Below are 19762 nucleotides of genomic sequence, written 5' to 3'. Positions count from 1 at the left end.
AAATTTTTTTTTGAGAAATAGAGTATTTTTATTCTCCTGTGTGATTGATCTACATTCTCTTCCTCTGGCAATTTAACTTGCAGCAGTTTTGTATAAAAAAATTCATGGAGTACAAATGTCCCCAGGCATTTCCAGAGTATTTAATTCACTGTCTGGTCAAGTCTAGCTTATAGAAGGCAAGTTTCTTTTCAGTTGTACCTGTCCCTTCATTTCTAGTGAATGTGGGATAAATAAAGCATCCGTTTTGGGGAGTGGTTGGTTATTGGATTCCAGGCCTGCTTCTGTTTTCTTTCCAGTCTGCACTGAGAGAGTCTTGATGGGCCATTTCTTCTTAGTGCCGTTTTCCGTATCGTATAGTAAATAAGAAGTCTGTGGTTCAGATAGTAAGTGATCTGCCTTAGTATTCAGGTTCTCTGATTTGAACTCTGATATTGGCACATAACAACTGCAAGCTGGGTTCACCCATTGTGTCTTAACGTGCTACTGTTGTGGTTTTAGCCCAGACAGCAACTAAGCTCCCACAGCCACTCACTCACCTCCGTGCTACCACCCTGGAGGAATGGGGAGGAAAATGAAAAGTAGGTTGACATAAGAGCAGTTTAATAATTGAAACAAAGTAAAATATAATAATAATAAGTAATTATATTGATAATAAAAAGAAAGAAAAAAAAACCAAAGAAGTGATGCACAATACAATTGCTTACTACTCGCTGACAGATGCCAGACCCTGTTCCCAAATCCAGATCGACCCTCGTTTTGGGTAACTCCCACAGTTTATATCTGAGCATGATGTTCTATGGTGTGGGATATCCCTTTGGCCAGTTCAGCTCACCTGTCCCAGCTGTGCTCTTAGCTTGTCAAATCAAAACAATTCGGGAACTCTGATTTCTCACTTTGGTTCCAGCCTCTACTTATTCCTTATTACTCTTTGAAAAGGTTTGTATACAGGAGGTGAATGAAGGGTTATCTATCTCATCGTCATGTATTAATAGCAGTTCACTGTCACCAGTCCACATCCAAAGAGCCATGCATTAAAGTAGAACTGTCTCTGTTTTGTGCAAAATGTTTAAAATGGAGCTAATGTTATTTCCTCAAGTACAGACCCCATGTTCATGCTGGTGGACCCGCCTTCAGAGTTTTGAACACTGGGCACAACCCCCCCACACACCTGATTGTCTCACTCAGCAAGTGTTGAATGTCAGATGGAAGAACAACTCCAAATCATGTCATTGCTTTAAAATTCAGCTGGTGGTTATGCTCAACTTATGGTTATGATCAGCTTCACTCACAAAGATTAATGCATAATAATGGGAACTTACTTTTCAATATATACCTGAGATTTCTGTGGGGAAAAATGGACAAACCCCACTGCTAATAGGACAACATGGATGCATGTTTTCAACTGATGTAGCCATGACCATACCTGTGATGTCACAGCACCAGCAAGAGCTCAGTTTGGATGAATAGCTGACACAAGCAAGGGAAGCTGGGAAGTTTGGAAAAGGAAGTACTTTCTTTCTCTACTGTTTAGAGAAGCTCCAAATCCAAATATTATTGCAGAGAAGGTCTGAGAGTCCTGATCAACGCTTCCCTAATGTAGGATGAATGAATAACATCAGTTCTCAAAAATGCCATCTTTCAATTTCTGCTTGACATGAAATATCTCTCTTCTTGGCATAGTGATCCATCACATTCTGGCTGAATTACTGCATCATAGCAGGAATGAAAAGTGAATGTAACTGTGATGCACAGTTCAGTACAGAATAGGTGCTTACCCTTATGGTACCGGGTTAAACATGGAGTAGTCTGACTCTTCAGAGTTCTGAGCTATCCACTAGTTTTGGGGGGTACCTACACAGCTCTTCACTTACTGCCAGCAGTTGCGTGTCCAAGCCAAATAGCAGCACACCTTCCCGCCATGACAAGCAGCAGTCTGCAATTCCAGGCCCTTGGCATGATTATGCCAGGAAGCGTTCACTACTCTTGAATGCAATAGCATTCAGTCTGGAAGGCCTTCCTTGAATGCAGTAGAAGAGGCAGCCATTCCTTGCCTCCAAGGAGCAAATGTGCCCTGCCCATTGGCATTTCTGGCTTCTGTTACTGTGAAGATATCATGCCAGTGCTGAAATCCCTTCCATTATCTCTCAGGCAGCTTCAGAGCCCAGACTGAGTTGTTCCTTCCAGATTTCAAAGGAAATAGCTGATCAGGCTTCAGAAAAGACCACATGTGGATTTCTGAACTTCTGTGACACATCAGCTCCTCAGGGACAATTACAGGCATCAAAGCTCAGGATGCAGCAACTAAGAGTTGGAGACAGAGCCTCATGGCTAAAGAACCTTGCCTGTAGGATAAATTTCCAGAGAAATTGGAATTCTTTCCATCATTAAGAGCAATGCTTAGAACACTAACACTGTTACATTTCTACCCCCCTTGAAAAAAAGGAAGTTATTAAAGTAAGAGGGAAACAAAACACAAAAAACCTACCCAAAACATTCAAGAAGCCAGCAAGTTTTGTCCTCAGAAAAAGAGGCAGGCTAGACTTTTGAATAAGTGTCCTGGAAATTTTACCGTTGGTATCTCTTACACAATGTTTAGAGCAGCAGGTATTATGTCATTCATGGTTATGCTTTTTCTTTGTTTCTATCATCAGTATGTCTACTTTGGAGTCAATAAATTGCTGAAAAATTTATGTCAGAAAAGCAGTAAATAAGTGTTTCTTGCTTTCAGTACATTTTTTAATGAAGCTTTAGATGAAAGAAGTAAGACAATATTTATGTCCATACCAAGTAATAGCTCCTATGCAGAGTAGCAAACTTTAAAAATGTTACTTTAAAAGGTGAAATGCAAAGCAATTTCCTTTTTCTTTTCTTTTGCTGCGGTTGTTATGTTAAGAAAAGGTGAACAGGACAGATATCAAGAAGTGCTTCCTGTTTGTGCAAACAGATGGCAAGCTGGCATTAACCATCTACATGAGATAACAGTATCAAAATATCTTAACCACATGCATCACTTTCAAGAGGACTTTTATAAAGCCTTTTCTTTCTTTTTTTTTTGGAAATATTAATTAAAATATATGCATATCCAAAGGCTACATAACTGGATATTTGTTAATTGTCCATAACACAACATTTTTATTTGTCAAGCTTTGGATAAGAAAATATGCCATGGCAGGTATGTACATGGGAAATGGGTCGAGCTGTTTTTCAAAAAAGTGGGGGCGTAGATTATGTGAAAAGAAATGACATAACTGGGGTTTTAGCAGGCTGTACAATCAGAGACATTTGCTAGCTCTAGATAGTTCTTCCTTATTCTGTAGGAAAGGAGGATACTTCTTTCTTGTAAACAGAATTGACCCAGGCACCATTAAAAAAAAGCAGCAACCCAAATCAAAAAAAGACGTCAAGGATGTGACCTCATAAGGCACAGCTTCAGTACATAAAGCCTTGGCAACTATCCAAGAATAAATCATCAATATGGCATTTCCTTACAACCTTTCTATGATGAAGAGCTGCAATTTTCCCATTCCCTTAATCCAGTCTGTTCTTAAATCTCATTCTTTGGTCATCTAAAGTTGTGACCAGTTTGTTTTCTTCCTGTAACAGAAGTTCCAACATCACCAGTGTTCTCCTAATCCACTTCTAGTAGTGATTTATTAGAGACCAATAAAATGGTTTCCTTGGTATATTTGTCTGCTATCAGGCAGTAACAGAGAATTTACAATCAACCAATTCACCCAGTCTTTATGATGCTAAAAGAAGGAAACTGAATTTTTCTATAGTTAAAAAATTGTAGTGTAGGATTAAGGGAGGGAGAAAAGTTTATAGGCCTTTTTTTAAGTGTGTCCGTCATCCTAGTTGAATAATTTATGAGGCAGTGTTTTTGTCAAGTGTTTTTCCTGATGACATGTTGAAGACTATGTTGTGAACAGAAATAAGGGCCCAGGCACCAATTTCTGTGCAGTATTTTTGTGAGTGATGGTCTGTAGACTGACTTTTTCAGTGCTTCTCATTCTCGAGTAGTACACCTGCGCTCACTGCTCCCTGACACCTATGATTCAGGACAAAGAAAAATATTGCCTGAGATAATCAAAATGTAAGATAGCCTGAGTCAGTCTGTCAGTTGTGGAAATCGGCACTGGATGTGACAGGTTTAATGGATCCTCCTTACCTGGTCCTGAGTCATAGTAAGTCCCAGCCCCCAAAACCATGTAGTGTTACACTTAATTCTTTTTATAACAAACCAGAATCACAGACGAACTGCCTGTGTTTCATTAAACGGATTAGACTGGCAGACACTTGTCACTGAAGGTGCTGCTAAGGAAGGGAACTTACATACTGGACCCTTGAGCATCCCCACTGCTTAATGTTTTGGATCACTCCAGAGAGCTCTGTTGCCTGAGACAAGGTAACAAAGAGTGAAGAGATTGGTGTGAGCTCTTCTGGGCTGTTTGGTGCTGAGGTTCAAGTATATTGTGAAATGCACAAATATTGTGTGCTGATTCCCCAATAGGGACTCTCAGAGCATTTAGAAGCATTGCTTAAATAAATTAATCAGATTGGTTATCTTATATGATATTATATAATATTATATATAATATGATATATTATATTTCTGACTTCTTGCAAGTGTGTTAGTATAGTGTGAAACCACTGCAGTACAGAATTGTTCATAAAATTATGAAGGGAAGTCTGCAAAATAATTTCTCTGAGGCAAGGTGGAGTATTGGTCTGGAAGTCTCCTGCACATTTTTTAACTGGAATTTCTGATATTTACTTAGTGTAAGATATTATTTGGTGTTTGATTTGGCTCAGATTAAAATTCACAGATCTTCATGTATTTCTGCTGTGATAGTTAAGGTTGTCTGAAGGCCTTTGCACAGTCACCATCCACACTAGAAATCTGTAGCCTTGCTTTCCATCTCCTACAGATCTACAACATTAGCAACACTTCCCAATTTTTCCATACCTTTACTTTATGGGGTTAGCACAGTACCAGATCCATAGTTCCTGCTGCAGTTCCTTGAATCCCTGCTCTTTTGAGCCTAACTTTGTGCATGTCCATCATCTAATTAGAGGCCAGACTGTGAAGGGAAGCGATTTTTTGCAGTTAAGATAAAGAAACCTAATGTACCTGGTTTTGGTGCAGTTTAAAGTAATACACAGATGAGAAGTGGACCTCAGTATTGCAATTAATCCTAAACATCCGTGTCCACACACCATTAAATGTTAGATATTCTTCCCTCATTAATATAGTTAAGAAATGATAGAGTTTGTCATTTTTCAAAGGTAATTGAAATATTCTGAGGGCAACCAAAAAAAGATCTTCTCCCAACTATGCTGATATAATTTGTCTAGTTGTTTGTTTTTTCTGGGAAGGGGTTAGCAGTCTTCACATGGAACTCTTCTGAATGCATCAGTCAACATTTGTAGTTTATCGAGGCATCTGCTGTAAACCTTCAAAACTAAATAGTTACATTTGTAAGGAATCTGCAGTTTTTATTGGAAGTAATGAAATCTGTGTATGTTAATTTAAAATGTAATCTAAGTTTGAGATAAGAAAGTAGACAAGTCCTTTTGTAGTATTAGGTGACAATGCACAGGACAGGGAGGATGCAAAACCAAACTGTAACAGGCAGCTCAGTATTGAAGTTGAGGGCACAGCTGGAAAGGTATGTTTATTTCAGTCTTCAGATACACTGGAATACTGGTAAATTAATACATTTATTGTAGATTTTATATTTGATACACATTATTCTGTATGACTTACGATTCTTCAGAGGAATGTGTCATAATCCTGTTAGTATTTTTCAATTCACCATTTTAAGGTAAATTACTTGTGGCAGTGTTACTTCCTCCTCCTCCTCAGGTCTTCTCTAAATAATAAAAACATGCAAAACAGCATTAGTGCAGTGCTCTTGCTGAACTACAGAGCTTAGTAGACTTTCAGAAATTCAAAGTTGATGAATTAAAATTCAACATAATTCTGAGTTAGGGGAAATTATAGATGGGGAAGTACAGGACATGATTACCCAAGACCACAGGGTAGTGCAGTGCTGTCAGTAGAATGTTTGATATCCCTCTTTGGGCTTAAACTACAAACCAGTTCTTCTTTTTACTATGCTATGCTGTTTGGCTAATGCCAGACTTAAACAGAATCCTTTGGTTAAAACCTCATAAATGTTAAGCAAATGTTTTATACAGTATGGAAAATAGAAATGTAGATACATAATAATTTTTAAATTCAAAATCACCAGCAGTGGAAACTATGTCTTGAAAATGAGTGATGACTCCTAGCTATTGCACATCTTCGCAGGGAAAATGCACTCTAATATGTAAGGGACTAGAGCACTTCACAAGCTGGTGTTTCAAATCTCATGACTCCCCAAATGCATTTTAAAGTGTGCTATTTTACTGCCCCCTGTGGTATCTGGGCCGGTTGGGTATCCTCTGGAGAGAAAGGAAGGAAACAAAGGAAAGGGCAGGAAAACTAAATAATTTAACTTTTTTTGTGATTTAGAATCAAGTTTAGCTGACTGATGGAGCAGAGGGGATTTAATGCTCCCGGGGTACATAAAAGCAGGAAGAGCCCTCAGTGAGAGAAGAAAAGAAAAAACTCTCATAAGAGAAAGGTCTTTTGAGAAACGACATTATAGAACTAAAATAGAGCAACTAGAGGAAGGAAGTCCATGTCCTATATAGACAGAAAGGGAGGGGGATCATCTCCATAGTAACAAGGGGAGCAGGGGAGGAGGAAAAGGACAACACAAACTGCAAAAGGTGTTTTAACAAACTGTATAGAAAAGAAAGATTTGGAGTTTGATCTTACCTGCTTGCAGGATCTGTGGTTTTGGTGTGATACAAAATCCCTTACAAAAATGTTTGTTTAAGCTAGTGAATTGAGGATTCATTGTTTCTGGACAATTATAAAGCTTGTACTTTATTATTTGTGCTTTATATTCTAAATGTCTTATTATTACAAGACTTCAAGCTTGGTTATTAAGAGGAAGTTTCAGTTCTGTGATTTACACTGTACCTGTGTTACTGCTGTGTATTTGTTGTATTACTATGTAATTACAAGATGTTTTGGCACTGGAACACGGCCAGATTTTGCACTGGTATTTAATACATGGAAGTTAGGTGAGGTGGTATGGGAGGCTGTAAATCGCATTGCTGTCACAGAAGCAATCGCATGAAAATCACAGCTATCCTGAAGGCTGGGTTTGTTCTGAGTTTCCTGATGTGGTTTTGTTGATGCACTGAGAATCCCCTTTTGCTTTTTCCCCTCTCTTACTTCTTGCACTCTTTTTCCCTGGGTACCTTCAGCAGCAGCCTTGCAAAGCACTTGCAGGACCTGCTGTTGCACCTCTTGCCAGGCAAATCCCTATCAGTAAAGACAGTGATCTTTGAGCCTGAGAAGTCTAGCACTGTACTGAATTAGATCTGTCCCAGTGGATATGAAATATTCTTTCCTCCCTCTGTTATCACTTTTCTGTAGTTTGCAGTGATCACTTCAAATAACTAGCAAAGCAGTAACTAGTCCAATTTTTACTTCATAAGAGACTGCAGCAGTTTTTGTTGTTTAAAGTAAAGTATTTTGCTTAAACATTTGCCTTTCATATTATGTGGTACGGAAGATCTTTTTGTTTAAAAAATTTGTAGTTCTTTCTGCAAAGACTGACAGCAGTGTCTGCTTTCAGGGTGGGATGATTAACTGGAACAGACTGTTTCCTCCTTTACGTCATAGACATAACGCAAATTATCAAGATCATCACCCGTCTGAACAAGGCATACCTCCACCTACTGAGGTTTCTGAAGAGCAGGTAAACACTTTTCTATTTTAAAATGGCATTAAAATGGTTAGGAATTAACTCCACTAATTTTTTATCATCCGTTTACACAGTTTCTTAGATGTTCTCTGTAGCAGCACAAATTAGAATATTGGGTAATGGTCACAATACAGAGACAACGCATTGTCATTACCATCCAGACCAGAGTTCCAGAGCAACTTGGGAGTTTCTGCTTTTATATGTAACTGCTTGTATTTTGTATTTAAAGATGTGATGGTTTCACGAGTGGAAACTAATCAAATCTGATAAATGTTTCAAAGAAGGAAGAATGACTCTTAGATTTCATTATTTGTCTCGTACATATCTTCTTTGTTGAGGTCCCCAGCTTAAGTTTCCAATTCAGTACTTCAGTTTTTCTGAAACGAGAATGTTATGCCAGACTATATAGATTTAGAATTCTAGACTTTTATTGATAGTTCTGCTCTCAAAAGAGAGCATTATTTACTTGTAAATTTAAGAATTTAAGATTAGTCTTATACTTGTATTCAGGGTTTATTGCAATCAAGTTCTCCAGGTTGTAGCCTGCCTGCAGTTAGCTGTATTGGCCATTTATAGTCTAAGGTCTTTGCTACCCTTGAACAAGACTAAGTTTCAAGGGTGACTTTTTCCTTCCCTTTTTCCTTTTTTTTTTTTGGATAATAAATCAACACTTGCTAGCACCACACTGTCATTTTTAGTTAGTTTAAAATGAACTTGTCTCAAACAGAAAATTTTGCTATGATCTGATTTCTAGTTTTGATTCAATGTTAGATTATGTTCAAAATGTTCAAAACTTTACCTGCACTGGTGGTTTTGACTGCCAACCTTCTGGGCTACATCCAAAAAGAATGAAAAAAAAACCAAAAAAAATACCCCAAACCTCAACTAACAAACAAAAAAAAGAAATAAAAACTCCACACCAAAAAGCACTTTCTGAGACTAATCCCAGAAATTTAGTTTTGGATGGCCTGAAAGTCTACTCAGTGCCAGTATGGGATGAACCGAAAGATTTCCCTGATGGGTTGGTTTATGTATTTGTTTTATTGACAAATTCTGCTTATAGAAACTTTTATTTTGAGGCTGGAACTAATACATTAGTTACTAGTGTGACTTATGCTGGATTCTTACCCAAAGCCTTTAGGCCTAGATTTATGAAAGCAATATACACTTATATTTTCTGATGCATTGAGGTTGTAGAGCCCACCTGATTGCTGTCATTTTGCAGTGCTGTCAGATTAAAGTTTGTGTGCATTTGCAATGCTTTTTGTACCAAAATCTCTGCATTTCTTGTGGGTTTTTAGCACCTTGAATTACCGTTGCCAGTTATACATCTCTGTTTCCTGGAGCTGGATTCAGTTCCTGTGATTAAAATACACTCAGATGAAAACAGATATTTTTTTTGTTACTATTCCCCATGATGCTCAATGGATATATCTCTAAACGGTGAAGTTGCACTTCCATCCACCACTTCTTAAGGTTAGAATTCATGGCAAATGCAGTAAAAGCCTTTCTTCTGAAATGTTTCTGTGGTTAGGTTTTATTCCACTGCTTGCCCTTTTTCTCATAAAAAACACAATCTGACATGAAAAATCAGGCAGAGGAAACTTTAGAAAGTTGCAGGTTACAAAATTGAGTTTGAATTTAACCTATTGTTGCAGAAGTGTTGAAAGTAACAATTCATTTCTCTCCCTACAAGAAGGTGAGAAACTGGCACTGGGTTTTAAGGTTGATGTTCTGATAACCAAGGTAACCATTCTCAAACATTTTGTCATGGTGTATTTATATTAAGAATAGGAGGACCTGCACCTCTAGGCATACTTGACACTTGTGTATTTCTCAGTAAGTCACCAAGGCAGAGATGATTAAAAATACTGAAAGTTCTGGAGGTGTCTTAGGGGAAAGAAAAGCTGCTTTTGATGGCACTTTTCTTTTAAAAGGCAGTTAGAGTACTTTCGATACTAGTGCTGCACATTACTCTTGCACTCTGGGAATATTCCTCCTGAGATGTAAACAGCCTCTGCTGCCTTCCTGCTTGGCTCCACTCTGGTGCTGCAGGCTCCTACAGGCAGAGGAGGAGCAGTGGTATCTCTCTGACAACTCCTGTAGCCCAGGACATCCAGGTTCAGGAGCTGTGGTGTCTGGCCACAAGGCCATTTGAAGCAGGACGAGGAATGCTTTATGCTGCCAGTGGCCACAGCTAGTTTTACATGTCACTCCCTGCCTCTCCACACCTTGTTTTTCCACTTTCTGGAAGATTAATTATAAAAGTGAATATTGTGACTTTCAGTCATACTAAAGTGAGAATTGTAGATTTTAAATGTACTTCGGATTGGAATGTAACCATAAATTAAATTTGATTATGCATACATTGCTTTTCACATGTGGTGATTTGAATATCTGTCAGCACAAAGCACAAAGATTAGGTGTCAAGTACATGGTATTATAAAGAGGGATGGTCAAGTGGTTCTTGATTACCAAAATCACTGTCTTAATGTGCACTTTTCCATGTAATTATTCCATGGGATATCTTGACTTTTGTTTTGTAGAAGTCTTTTGCAAAAAAGTGCTTTTTTGAGTACATGTAGATGCCTTACAAGAATTTTACTAAACCCATTTAAGTATTGTACTGCCTCTATTTTAGAACTAACTTGAAGGTTTATTAAAAAAAAACCAAAACACCTAGAATGAATAGTTCTGAGGTTTTTTTAATGCCCTCTGGAGAAGTGTGTCTTTTCAAGGATAGTAGAGCTGAGGGTATCTGGATAGGTTTTCGCATCTGCTGTAAAATTCTGTCTTTTAGTCAGTATTGTTTTCTTGAGATCCTGTTCTTGTTGAGAGCAGCAAGCAGGTCAGACTGTAGTTGTCATGTGTGGTACCAAACTTTGGATTTTACTCTTCTTTCAAAACTGCACCAGCTAGGAAAATGCAGGTGTGGCATTTTCTGCAATCAGTTTTGAATAAAGTATCATAAAGTGGTCATCTCTGTGGCAGTGTTTTGAAGCATGCTGTCTCAGATAAATCTTTTATCAGTGAAAAGGGATTTCTGACACAATTTTAACATGACTAATGTGCACACAGTGTGAATAAAATTCTGGTTTTAAAGTAGTATTTCTTTTCCAGGTTGCACGGCTTATGGAAATGGGATTTTCCAGAGGAGATGCCCTAGAAGCTCTGAGGGCTTCAAATAATGACTTAAATGTAGCCACTAATTTTCTACTGCAGCACTGATGGTTTTCTGTGTGAAGGAACTTCACTCGATGAGTTTGTACATGCCTGGAAGAGGATCAGAGGATCAAAGCCACCTGCTGGGCAGAGTCACCAAGGTCGGCCCCACGGGGGCGTCGGGAGAGAGAAACTGGCTCCGCATGACTGGTGACTCAAAGTGATGTTAAGAAATGATGTGAACTGTTCCCAAGCCTTCAGATCACTTGATGATTTCTAGTCTGGTTATCCTTTTAAAAGTAACTTTAGTTTCTACTTGTTACTGGATATCACCTAAATTTATTTTTAAAATAAAATAGGTGGGTTTTTTCTTGTAAATCCTTGTTAGACATGTTATCAGACTTAATGACTGGGAAAAGAGGCGCCAGCAACTACAACAACTAGATTTATCTATCAAGAAAAATCGTATTTTCTTCACTTACAAGTCTAATTTCTTTAGCTTACATGTTATTTTACTTGATTTTTTATTACAGTAATAAGAGGTTTGAAGGTCACTTCACTTTCAACTCAGTAAAGGGTTATGGGACTATTATGTCATTCTTTGCAAAGTTTTATTAATGCCTGTAATATTTCATTTCTCAAATTTCTTTTTAAATAAAAGTTGTCATTCAGCACATAATACACAGATAGGATGAGAGAAAATTCATGTGTGTATGGCAAGGTATGGTAAGTGACCACTGTAAATTTGAATCTTTACGAACTGAGTGAATTGCTGTTCAGATACGGGTCATGAAGATACTCACTGGAAGCAATAAAGGTGAATTGAATGATGCAATAAGATCAGAACTGGAATGACTTGAATGACTTCCATGACTAATTCAGAGAGGAATTCTGTAACAATGGATGTATGCTGTGTCCTACGTGCTGCTTTCTTTTTTTGTCAGCTGGCTGTGTACTATCTTAAAAGACAGTGATAAAAAGCTAAGTTTTATATATATAGTTCTAGTTTTCTGGTGTCAGAGATGAGGATAACCCTTGCATTTGCTGAATCCTCACTGTCTGGAGGAACTTAGTGTTGACCAGAGGCTGGAATATTAACCCCAGGGGTGATTCAGGTTGGTACAGGAGGTAACAGGACAGTAATGCCAAGCTCATACAATACTGGATTCAAAGTTTAGATTGATAGACTTGGCTTGTCTCTTGGAAGTGCTCAGTATTAGCACCTTAGGAGTTGCAGGAGGTGGCGTGGAGAGGAAGGAGCATCTCTATAAAGCCAAGCTGAAAGAATACAAGGTTCCAAACTGCAACTCCATGAAACCAATCTACACATGTATCTTAAGCATTTAACATATGTTTCTGTGTGTACTTGTGTTTGTATAGCATGTGTATATGTGTCCATTTTTATACACACAGGCATATTTAATACATACATACATTTAGAATAAGATATAGGTCATAAAAAGTAGAAAAGGCAATAGCAGGTGCAAAGGGGAGGAGGTGAAAGAATATGGGAAAGAGAAGAATGTTTGGAAATCCAAATGAACATGTGTGTACCAAAGTACAGATCTACACGGTCTTGCTTGGCCTGGAAAATGTACAGGACAAGATTTAGGGAGAGAGAGAGACAGATTTCTTTTCCTTTTTTAATTAAATGATAAAACTGAAAAAAGTCTTTCAGGCACACAAGTCCTTATCCAGAAATTGCGTCAAATTTTTGCAGATTTCAGCACAGTGCCTGTATGTAATTTTTGGTATTTTCCAGTGCATGAAGTAAGGGTTTTCTGGAATGACTGTGTGTTTTCTTGGGCTTTGATCGATGTCCTTCAGGGTTTGGTTTGTTGCTATGATCATATTATTTAGGCAGGGTCTGGTTTTTAAATGAGAGGTTTTGTTTGCGTGAAGCTGAGGCTTTGTATGTTTATAGGCCACGGGCATTTCTGTACCTAGAGAACTCGGGAAACTTTCTGTCTTAGAAAGGAAAAGACACATGTAACAAAAATAATCGCTGTGATAATTTGCATATGTAGACTAGTTAAATGTTTTGAAACAAGTATAGGTTTTGATTTTGAAACATACAGATTTTTCCTTCACAAATATTTTATCAAAAAGTAGCAATGAAGACTAATGAATTACTTCAGAAATCAAATTTTGTCTATAGGAAAAAAGTCCACCTAGCCCAAGATAAATTAAATATGACCTGTTCCCTTTCAGACATTGCCCTGTTCTAGGGACAAGCTCAAAGAGCATTTATTCCTTGGGATTTTAAAACATGTTTAGTGGCACCTGGGGTATGTAAATGGATATTCTCCAAGTCTAAATCCTTTCTACTGTTGCCTGTACAGGGGATATCCAAATGTCATAGTTGTGTGGAAAATTTTGCTGGGCGTTTTGCAAAATGTGGTCAAACATAAGGGGTAGAATGCAGGTCTTGGTGATGTAAGTTCAAAACTCCCCTTGACCTCTGGAAGAAAAGGTTGTACTCAAAATGCTTCCAGGGTTGTGATTTCCAATTAAAAAAAAAAAAAAAAAAAAAAAGAAGTGGTAAAAGAAGGGTCTCAGATGCTGTTGAACATAGTTCCTGTTTCGTGCAAGAACTGTAGAAGAGAGATGCACACATGAGAGCCGGAAAAAAACTTGATTTCCACTTGATGGTGAAACTTTCATGAACCATTTCTGGGAATGCGAGGAGCATGTTTTTCGCAGCCTACATAGTGTTTGTCTGGCACAGTTTTGAATATCTCATAGCATAGTTTCTATTTTGTGTGTGACACAAGCAGTATTTTTTGGCAGCGAGAGAAGACACAATACCTTTCTATGGAGAGGATTTTAAGTACATGGGAAATTCACACTGGTTTTAGTAAAGCCAAGATTTGGTATTTTGAAATAAAAGTAGTTGCTGCTGTTAAAATTCCTCTACTAGACTGGGAATGTCTTTTGAGACAGCATTGGAGTAATTTACTGGGGACTTTCCTGGACAGTTATGTAATACTTTGAAATACACCCACAGTGAGCCTGGTGTTTGTGGAAATCTGCCTGATAAGCCACCAGGTTCAGGTTCTCAAGCCTCAACTTCTTGCTAAGATGTAGGTTGATTTGGCTCCATACCTACCAAACCATTTTCCTCCCTCAAAACAAGCATTAAAGGTTGCCTGTAAATCAGCGAGCACAGGGACTATTGCAGCTGGTTCATGCACAACCTGTGCTGTCTAGCACTTACCAGTGCCTTCTTGAACGTGTGGTGGAGAAAAGGTCTCGTTATTTTTGTCTGAAACAGAAGAACAAGCCAGAAAAACATATTGCAATGTACTGGGCAAAGGGCAATGTTTCTGGCTCTCATGTTTGTATGTGTATATATATATGATTACATATATGCATATATATGTGTGTATGCATATGTATATATACAGAGAACAAGTGAGAAATATTTATGTACTGGTTTGATGAATTTAACTAAGAGTTAAGAGTTTGTTGAAGAAAATTAAAAGTCTGTATTCAAAGACTCTCATCTCTCAGACGTGTGTATTTGGAGTATATGTGCAGTTGCAAAGGCACCCAGCTCTGAAAACACATGGAGCTACAACTCCCATATTGGGGGGGAAACTGCATCTGTTTGAGGATAAGTAAAAGCACAGCATTCATTTGAACTAGTAAGAAGGATACATGAGTGCAATTAATTTCTTGCTTGTGTTCTCCCATAACAAAAACCTAAATGACATTAGCCGTCTTTAACTGGGTGGCCACAGTAATCAGTATTTTATGTAAATGAGTATAAGCACTATTTTGGTAGGAGAGTCACATGAACACATAAATACTATATGTGTTTATATATGTACATGCATGCATGCATATTTAGATATATAAAATGTGTGTGTGCATTTACTTAAAAAATACTGGATTTGGTTCAATTTTTAGTAGGATTACATTTCTCCTGTTTCCACATATAAAGGGATGCTTTGACCACAGAAAGTCCACTCTGAAACTCAAAGAAGGTATGTGCTACCAACAGTGTTTGGCCCAAATATGAGATGAGACACCAGTGAGGGGAGCAGAGGAATGGTACAACCAGACAAATGTGTGTGACTGGTGAGAATCACAACTAACTGGTAGTTCAGCTGTTGTCATTTGTTTTCCGAAGTAGAGTTTTAAGAGGAAGGAGAAGTTAGTTGGACTGACACATGTTTGTAGGGGACCGTTTCTAAACCTGAATGGTTGCAATGGAGAAAGCAGGAATATACATACTTTAAAAATGGGTGAAAAATTCCAGGATCATGGCTGAACTGCAAGCAGGATCTGGCCTTTTGACTGGAGATAAGTAGGGACCATAAATGTGAGTTAACCTTAGCAAAGGAGAGGACTCGAGGGAGATGAGGGATGTGGAACTGAGCAAAACACAGAGGTTACAGAAAAGGAGGAGCAAAGTAGAAGATAGAACTCAGAGGACCGAAAGAAAAGACCTGCCAAGAGAAGGGGAATGGAATGTTGCATTGCATTTGGTTCAGTTTTGAAAGAATTCACAGGATTCCACGTAGAAAATGAAAACACACAATACTGTGGCTAATTCTGTACTGAAAATCCACTCTTTTTTCAGAGGTGTCTGATGGGGGAATCCTTCCATTTTATCTGGTCAGTTTTGCAGGAGGTGGTACATGTAGCAAGAGAGAAAAGTGTAATCTCAGCAACTGGGCAGTGATGCAAACCCTGGAGCCACCTTGGTGCGTGAGAACGCAGATGTTTCTGGTTTTCAAAGCACGGTTAGTGCTGCCAACGTGACTTCTCCTGGCACCCCATCCCGGCTGTGGAGAGACCTCCTCTGGAAAGGACACAGCTCCTCACAGGTCATGCTGCTTTTCCCACTGAAGGCAGTTTATAAATCCCCGTGGCATGAGAGCACACAACCTTCCTGCTGAAACAAGTGTCCTGCATAAAGGAGGTGGATCGAGAGCTTGTGCTTGCCCCTCACTGCTTCTGAGCGCTTACTTGTGGAGGGGAGAGGCACATGTGCACCTCTGAGAAGATTGTTGCCCACATCACCTGGCCAGATCAATCACACCAGGACTTGTTACTTGGCCACAAGAAGCTTTTATTTTTAGTAGATATGTGCATTTTTACATTACAATATTTTACTGGCATACAAAGATGGCTTACAAATATTATGTGTGAATGCTATAGCTTCAGCTGAGGACAATTTAAAGCACAGACTGAAGAGGTGTGTTGCACAGCACAGAGAGTTTACTAGCAAATAATGTGTGACTTCAACCAGGAGCTGTTGTCCCCCAGTGCTGTCTTGGAAATTTTTGCTTTTAGCTGAAAGCATAGGTTGAGAACCACCACTGAGGGAAAAAGCAATGCTGTTTGAGCTCTGTCCAACCCCCCTGCCATGGGCAAGGACACCTTCCACTAGACCAAGTCTCAAAGCTCCATCCAACCAGCCCTTGAACACTTCCAGGGGTCAGACATCCACAGCCTCTCTGGACCACGTGTTCCAGTGTCTCGCCCTCCTCACAGTAAAGAATTTCATCCTAATATCTTAACTAAACCTGCACTCTTTCAGTTTGAAGCCATTCTCTCTTGTCCTATCACTACATGCTCTGGTCAAGAGTCCCTCTCCAGCCTTCTTGTATGCTTTAGGTACCTAGCTTTCCAGGATTGTTCAGGTACTGGGAGGCTGCTTTAAGGTCTCCAGGGATTCTTCTGCAGGCTGAACAACCCCAACTCTCTCATCCTATCTTCATAGAGGGGTGCTCCAGACCTTGTGTCATCTTCGTGGCCCTCTTCTGGACTTAATCCAATAGGTCCATGTCTTTGCTGTACTGGGGACCCCAGAGCTGGATGCAGTACTCCAAGTGGGCTCTCACCAAAGTGGAATAGAGCGACAAAATCACCTCCCTTGGCCTGCTGGCCATGTTGCTTTTGATGCAGCCTAGGACATTCTTTTGATGCAGCCAGCATGTATATAGAGGATAGTAAATATATAGTATACATATATAGTATATCCTGTATCTGTATGTATATTACCTGTACATGTTGTGTGTCCACAAAGTATACTCTCTGCCTTAAGATGAAAGTGCAATTTTCTCTTCTTAGAAAAGAGGAGAAATGTATGGCAGCAATAGGCTGCAGAACAGCAAGAAATACCCGTGTACTGTGCGGTACTAAGTCTGCATGGAATGCCTTTGGATCCCAGTGTGCTGTCGCGTGCTTCCCAGACAATCCACAACCACACGGCTTGTGAAAGGCGTCACGTTCCTGTAGGGCAGCAGTTGCGTGGGGGGAGCACTGGCTGCATCTGTCATTATTTTCTTAGATCCGTGTGCGTGTCTTTAACACTGAACAAAGGTTTCGACTCCCTCTTTCGGCAGGAACCGGTGTTGTCCCTCTCGCCCTGTGGCATCGTCGGGGTGGGCACTGCGTCCTGTGGGCTCTCTCCGACACAGATACCCTGGCCCTGGGCAGCAGCCGGGGAGCTTCGGGAGGTTTGCACCCCGGGAGAGTTGGAGGCAAGGCAGGAGCAGCAGCCAAGCAGAGTCAGTGGAGAGGTATTTAAAAGACATGTAGCTATTGCGCTTACGGGTGTGGTTTAGTGGTGGCCTTGGCAGTGCTCAGTTAATGGTTGGACTCAATGATCTCAGAGGTCTTTTCCAACATAAATGACTCTGGGATTCTGTGCTTCTCTGATTCCAAGGGTTTGCTGGCAAGTCAAAGCGTGGCAGAAGGCAGGAGCTGCTGGGGCAGGGGGCACAGTGAGCATCATGTGAGGAGCTTGGATTGAGCAGGAGAATTATGAAGAGTAGAAAAAGTGTTGCTGTGCCTCTAGACAAAATGGTTTCTCTTCAATTTTAGTGAAATGCTCCATTTTCAAGCAGCCAGCAAGCTGGCCCAGGTGGGCAAGCTAGTCTGGGCAATACAAGTTCCTTAGAGTTCTCCTTTGCCCAGACTGCTCCTGACCCATTCTGCCCAAGTCCCTTCCCTCTCCATCCCATGGATGTTCCCTCAGCTCCAGTTAATTGCCTGCTGTCCTTGAGTGGGTATTTTAAAAAGCAAAGAGCCCAAGGCTGGCATCCATCCAGAGGAGGGAGGCAGGATCCCTTCTGCATTTGGCAGCACTGCACCCAACTGTTCACCTATTTCCTACTCCAAAGGCTTCTACTGGTGCTAAGATGATGACAGTACTTTTGTTAGTAAAGTACTTGTGAGAAAAACGGAGTTCAATGAGGACCAAACAAGGTTATGTTTATATCCGACCACTGATATCCTTATACTATTACATCCCAGCTCTTCCTTGTCCGTTGTACCATGCCTTTTACCATGCCTTTTAGGACAAAGGCTCTCTGCAGGCCAGAACTGAGGTTAGACCTGCTTTGAGGAGGGCTCAGTTAGTCTCTGGAAAGGACATACTGGAGTTCCATTTCACCTGAATTATTTTAGGCATCCCTCTTAGTCAGCCTTCAGGATGCTACAGTTACCTATACCATAAGTAAAACCATCATCATCCAAAATCTCATTCATGCTTATTTAAAACAATAAAGGACTGCATGTGACTATTATTAACTTTCTAGGCATAATATTACCTTAAAGAATTATTTGTATTAATCAAAAGTCCATTCATGAAACTTCTTCAGGTATACTTTTCAGCAAAATAAAGCAGCTTTTTTTCCTCTTTATGTCTCTGTGCATGTCTCTGTCCCTTCCAACCTCAAACAAAAGGCCAGACATCCCAGAAACTGTAAATCCTACATGTGATTTTTTGGGGGTTTTTTTGTAGTCCAGTGACTTCAGAAAAAAGCCAAGGAGGATTCTGCCAACTTTCTCCTTGTTTCACAGGTACAAACCTCGACAGAAGCCTGATGTCTCAGGGCTCTGCCTTTTACTCTGGCAATAGTCACTCTTAACCTGCTTTTAGCAAAGCTCTTGGACTTGTCAGGGCACTGGCTTCAAGCAAAGGTCAGTCAAGGTCACATAAGGCCACCCTTAGTCTTCATCCTCTTGTCCCTATTCCTCCACTCCTTTCAAATTAAGGAGTGATGGGAAGGTTTCCCCAGTGAGTACATCCAAGGCAGGTTTGCAGCCGTGGGACCGAGCTGGAAGCCAGGCCATCCCCACTATCCCCTTCCTAGCAGTGGGTCCTGGGGTGACTGCAGTGCCCTCAGGTGTAAGAGCACTCTGGGGAAGAAGCAGCCAGCCAAGTGGGAGGACACAGGCAGCAGCACTCTACAAATTCACATCCTCCTCCCTCTCATTTGAGAAAGGGCTTTTCCAGCATCTCCCAGAGGCCCCGCACTTACTGCTTACCCCACACAGAGCCCAGGTACAGGAGTGGGATGCTGAGCAGGGAGAGAGCAGAGGTGCTGTTTATTTGTGGCAGGAAGGAGCTATAGGCCATTTTCTGCATGGAAGTAACATCCCAGGCTTCTCCTGAAGTGCCCAGAGCCTGACTGCTCCATGTAGGCTGCCCTGAGGCTTGCAGGGATGCTGCTCCGGTGCTCCAGGGGCAGTGCAAGGGAAGGAGACAGAGGGACAGCCATGGTGGCTACCCGCAGCCCCCAGACCCATGGGGGATGTGGGACAGGCATGGGAAACGGGTGCAGCACAGTGCTGGGAAACATCCAGCTGGGTTTGCCAGCCAGAGCAGCTGCATTAGTTGCCTTCTGTGGGGCTGTGATGAAAATTTGTCTCTCTGTGCTCCAGGATGGCAGGTGCAAGTGTAGCAGTGCTGAGCGCAGGCCTGTGCAGAGCCAGGCAGAGCTGTGTCCCAGACAGGTTGGCTTTGTGGGAGC

At 40.4% G+C, this 19762-nt stretch overlaps 1 protein-coding gene and 1 long non-coding RNA gene across 2 annotated transcripts in view; one reads left to right on the top strand and one right to left on the bottom strand.

Moving 5' to 3' along the window:
• Positions 1 to 11831, top strand: part of UBAC2 (UBA domain containing 2) — a 95385-nt gene extending 83554 nt beyond the window's left edge. Inside the window, exons 8-9 of the mRNA XM_027644788.1 lie at positions 7698 to 7820; positions 10947 to 11831. Of these exons, the coding sequence (XP_027500589.1) occupies positions 7698 to 7820; positions 10947 to 11054 (231 nt within the window). The 3' untranslated portion in view covers positions 11055 to 11831. The remainder of the gene's footprint in view (positions 1 to 7697; positions 7821 to 10946) is intronic.
• LOC113947829 lies at positions 125 to 1418 on the bottom strand. The gene is made up of 2 exons (XR_003527887.1): positions 1320 to 1418; positions 125 to 369 (listed from the first exon to the last, which is right to left on the bottom strand). It is a non-coding gene; the product is annotated as an uncharacterized LOC113947829 (long non-coding RNA).
• Positions 11832 to 19762: the final 7931 nt, after the last annotated feature.

This window comes from Corapipo altera, unplaced genomic scaffold (assembly GCF_003945725.1).
Source record: "Corapipo altera isolate COAL_440 unplaced genomic scaffold, ASM394572v1 0, whole genome shotgun sequence".
Classification (NCBI taxonomy): Eukaryota; Metazoa; Chordata; class Aves; order Passeriformes; family Pipridae; genus Corapipo; species Corapipo altera.
This window is presented reverse-complemented; position numbering and strand designations above follow the sequence as displayed.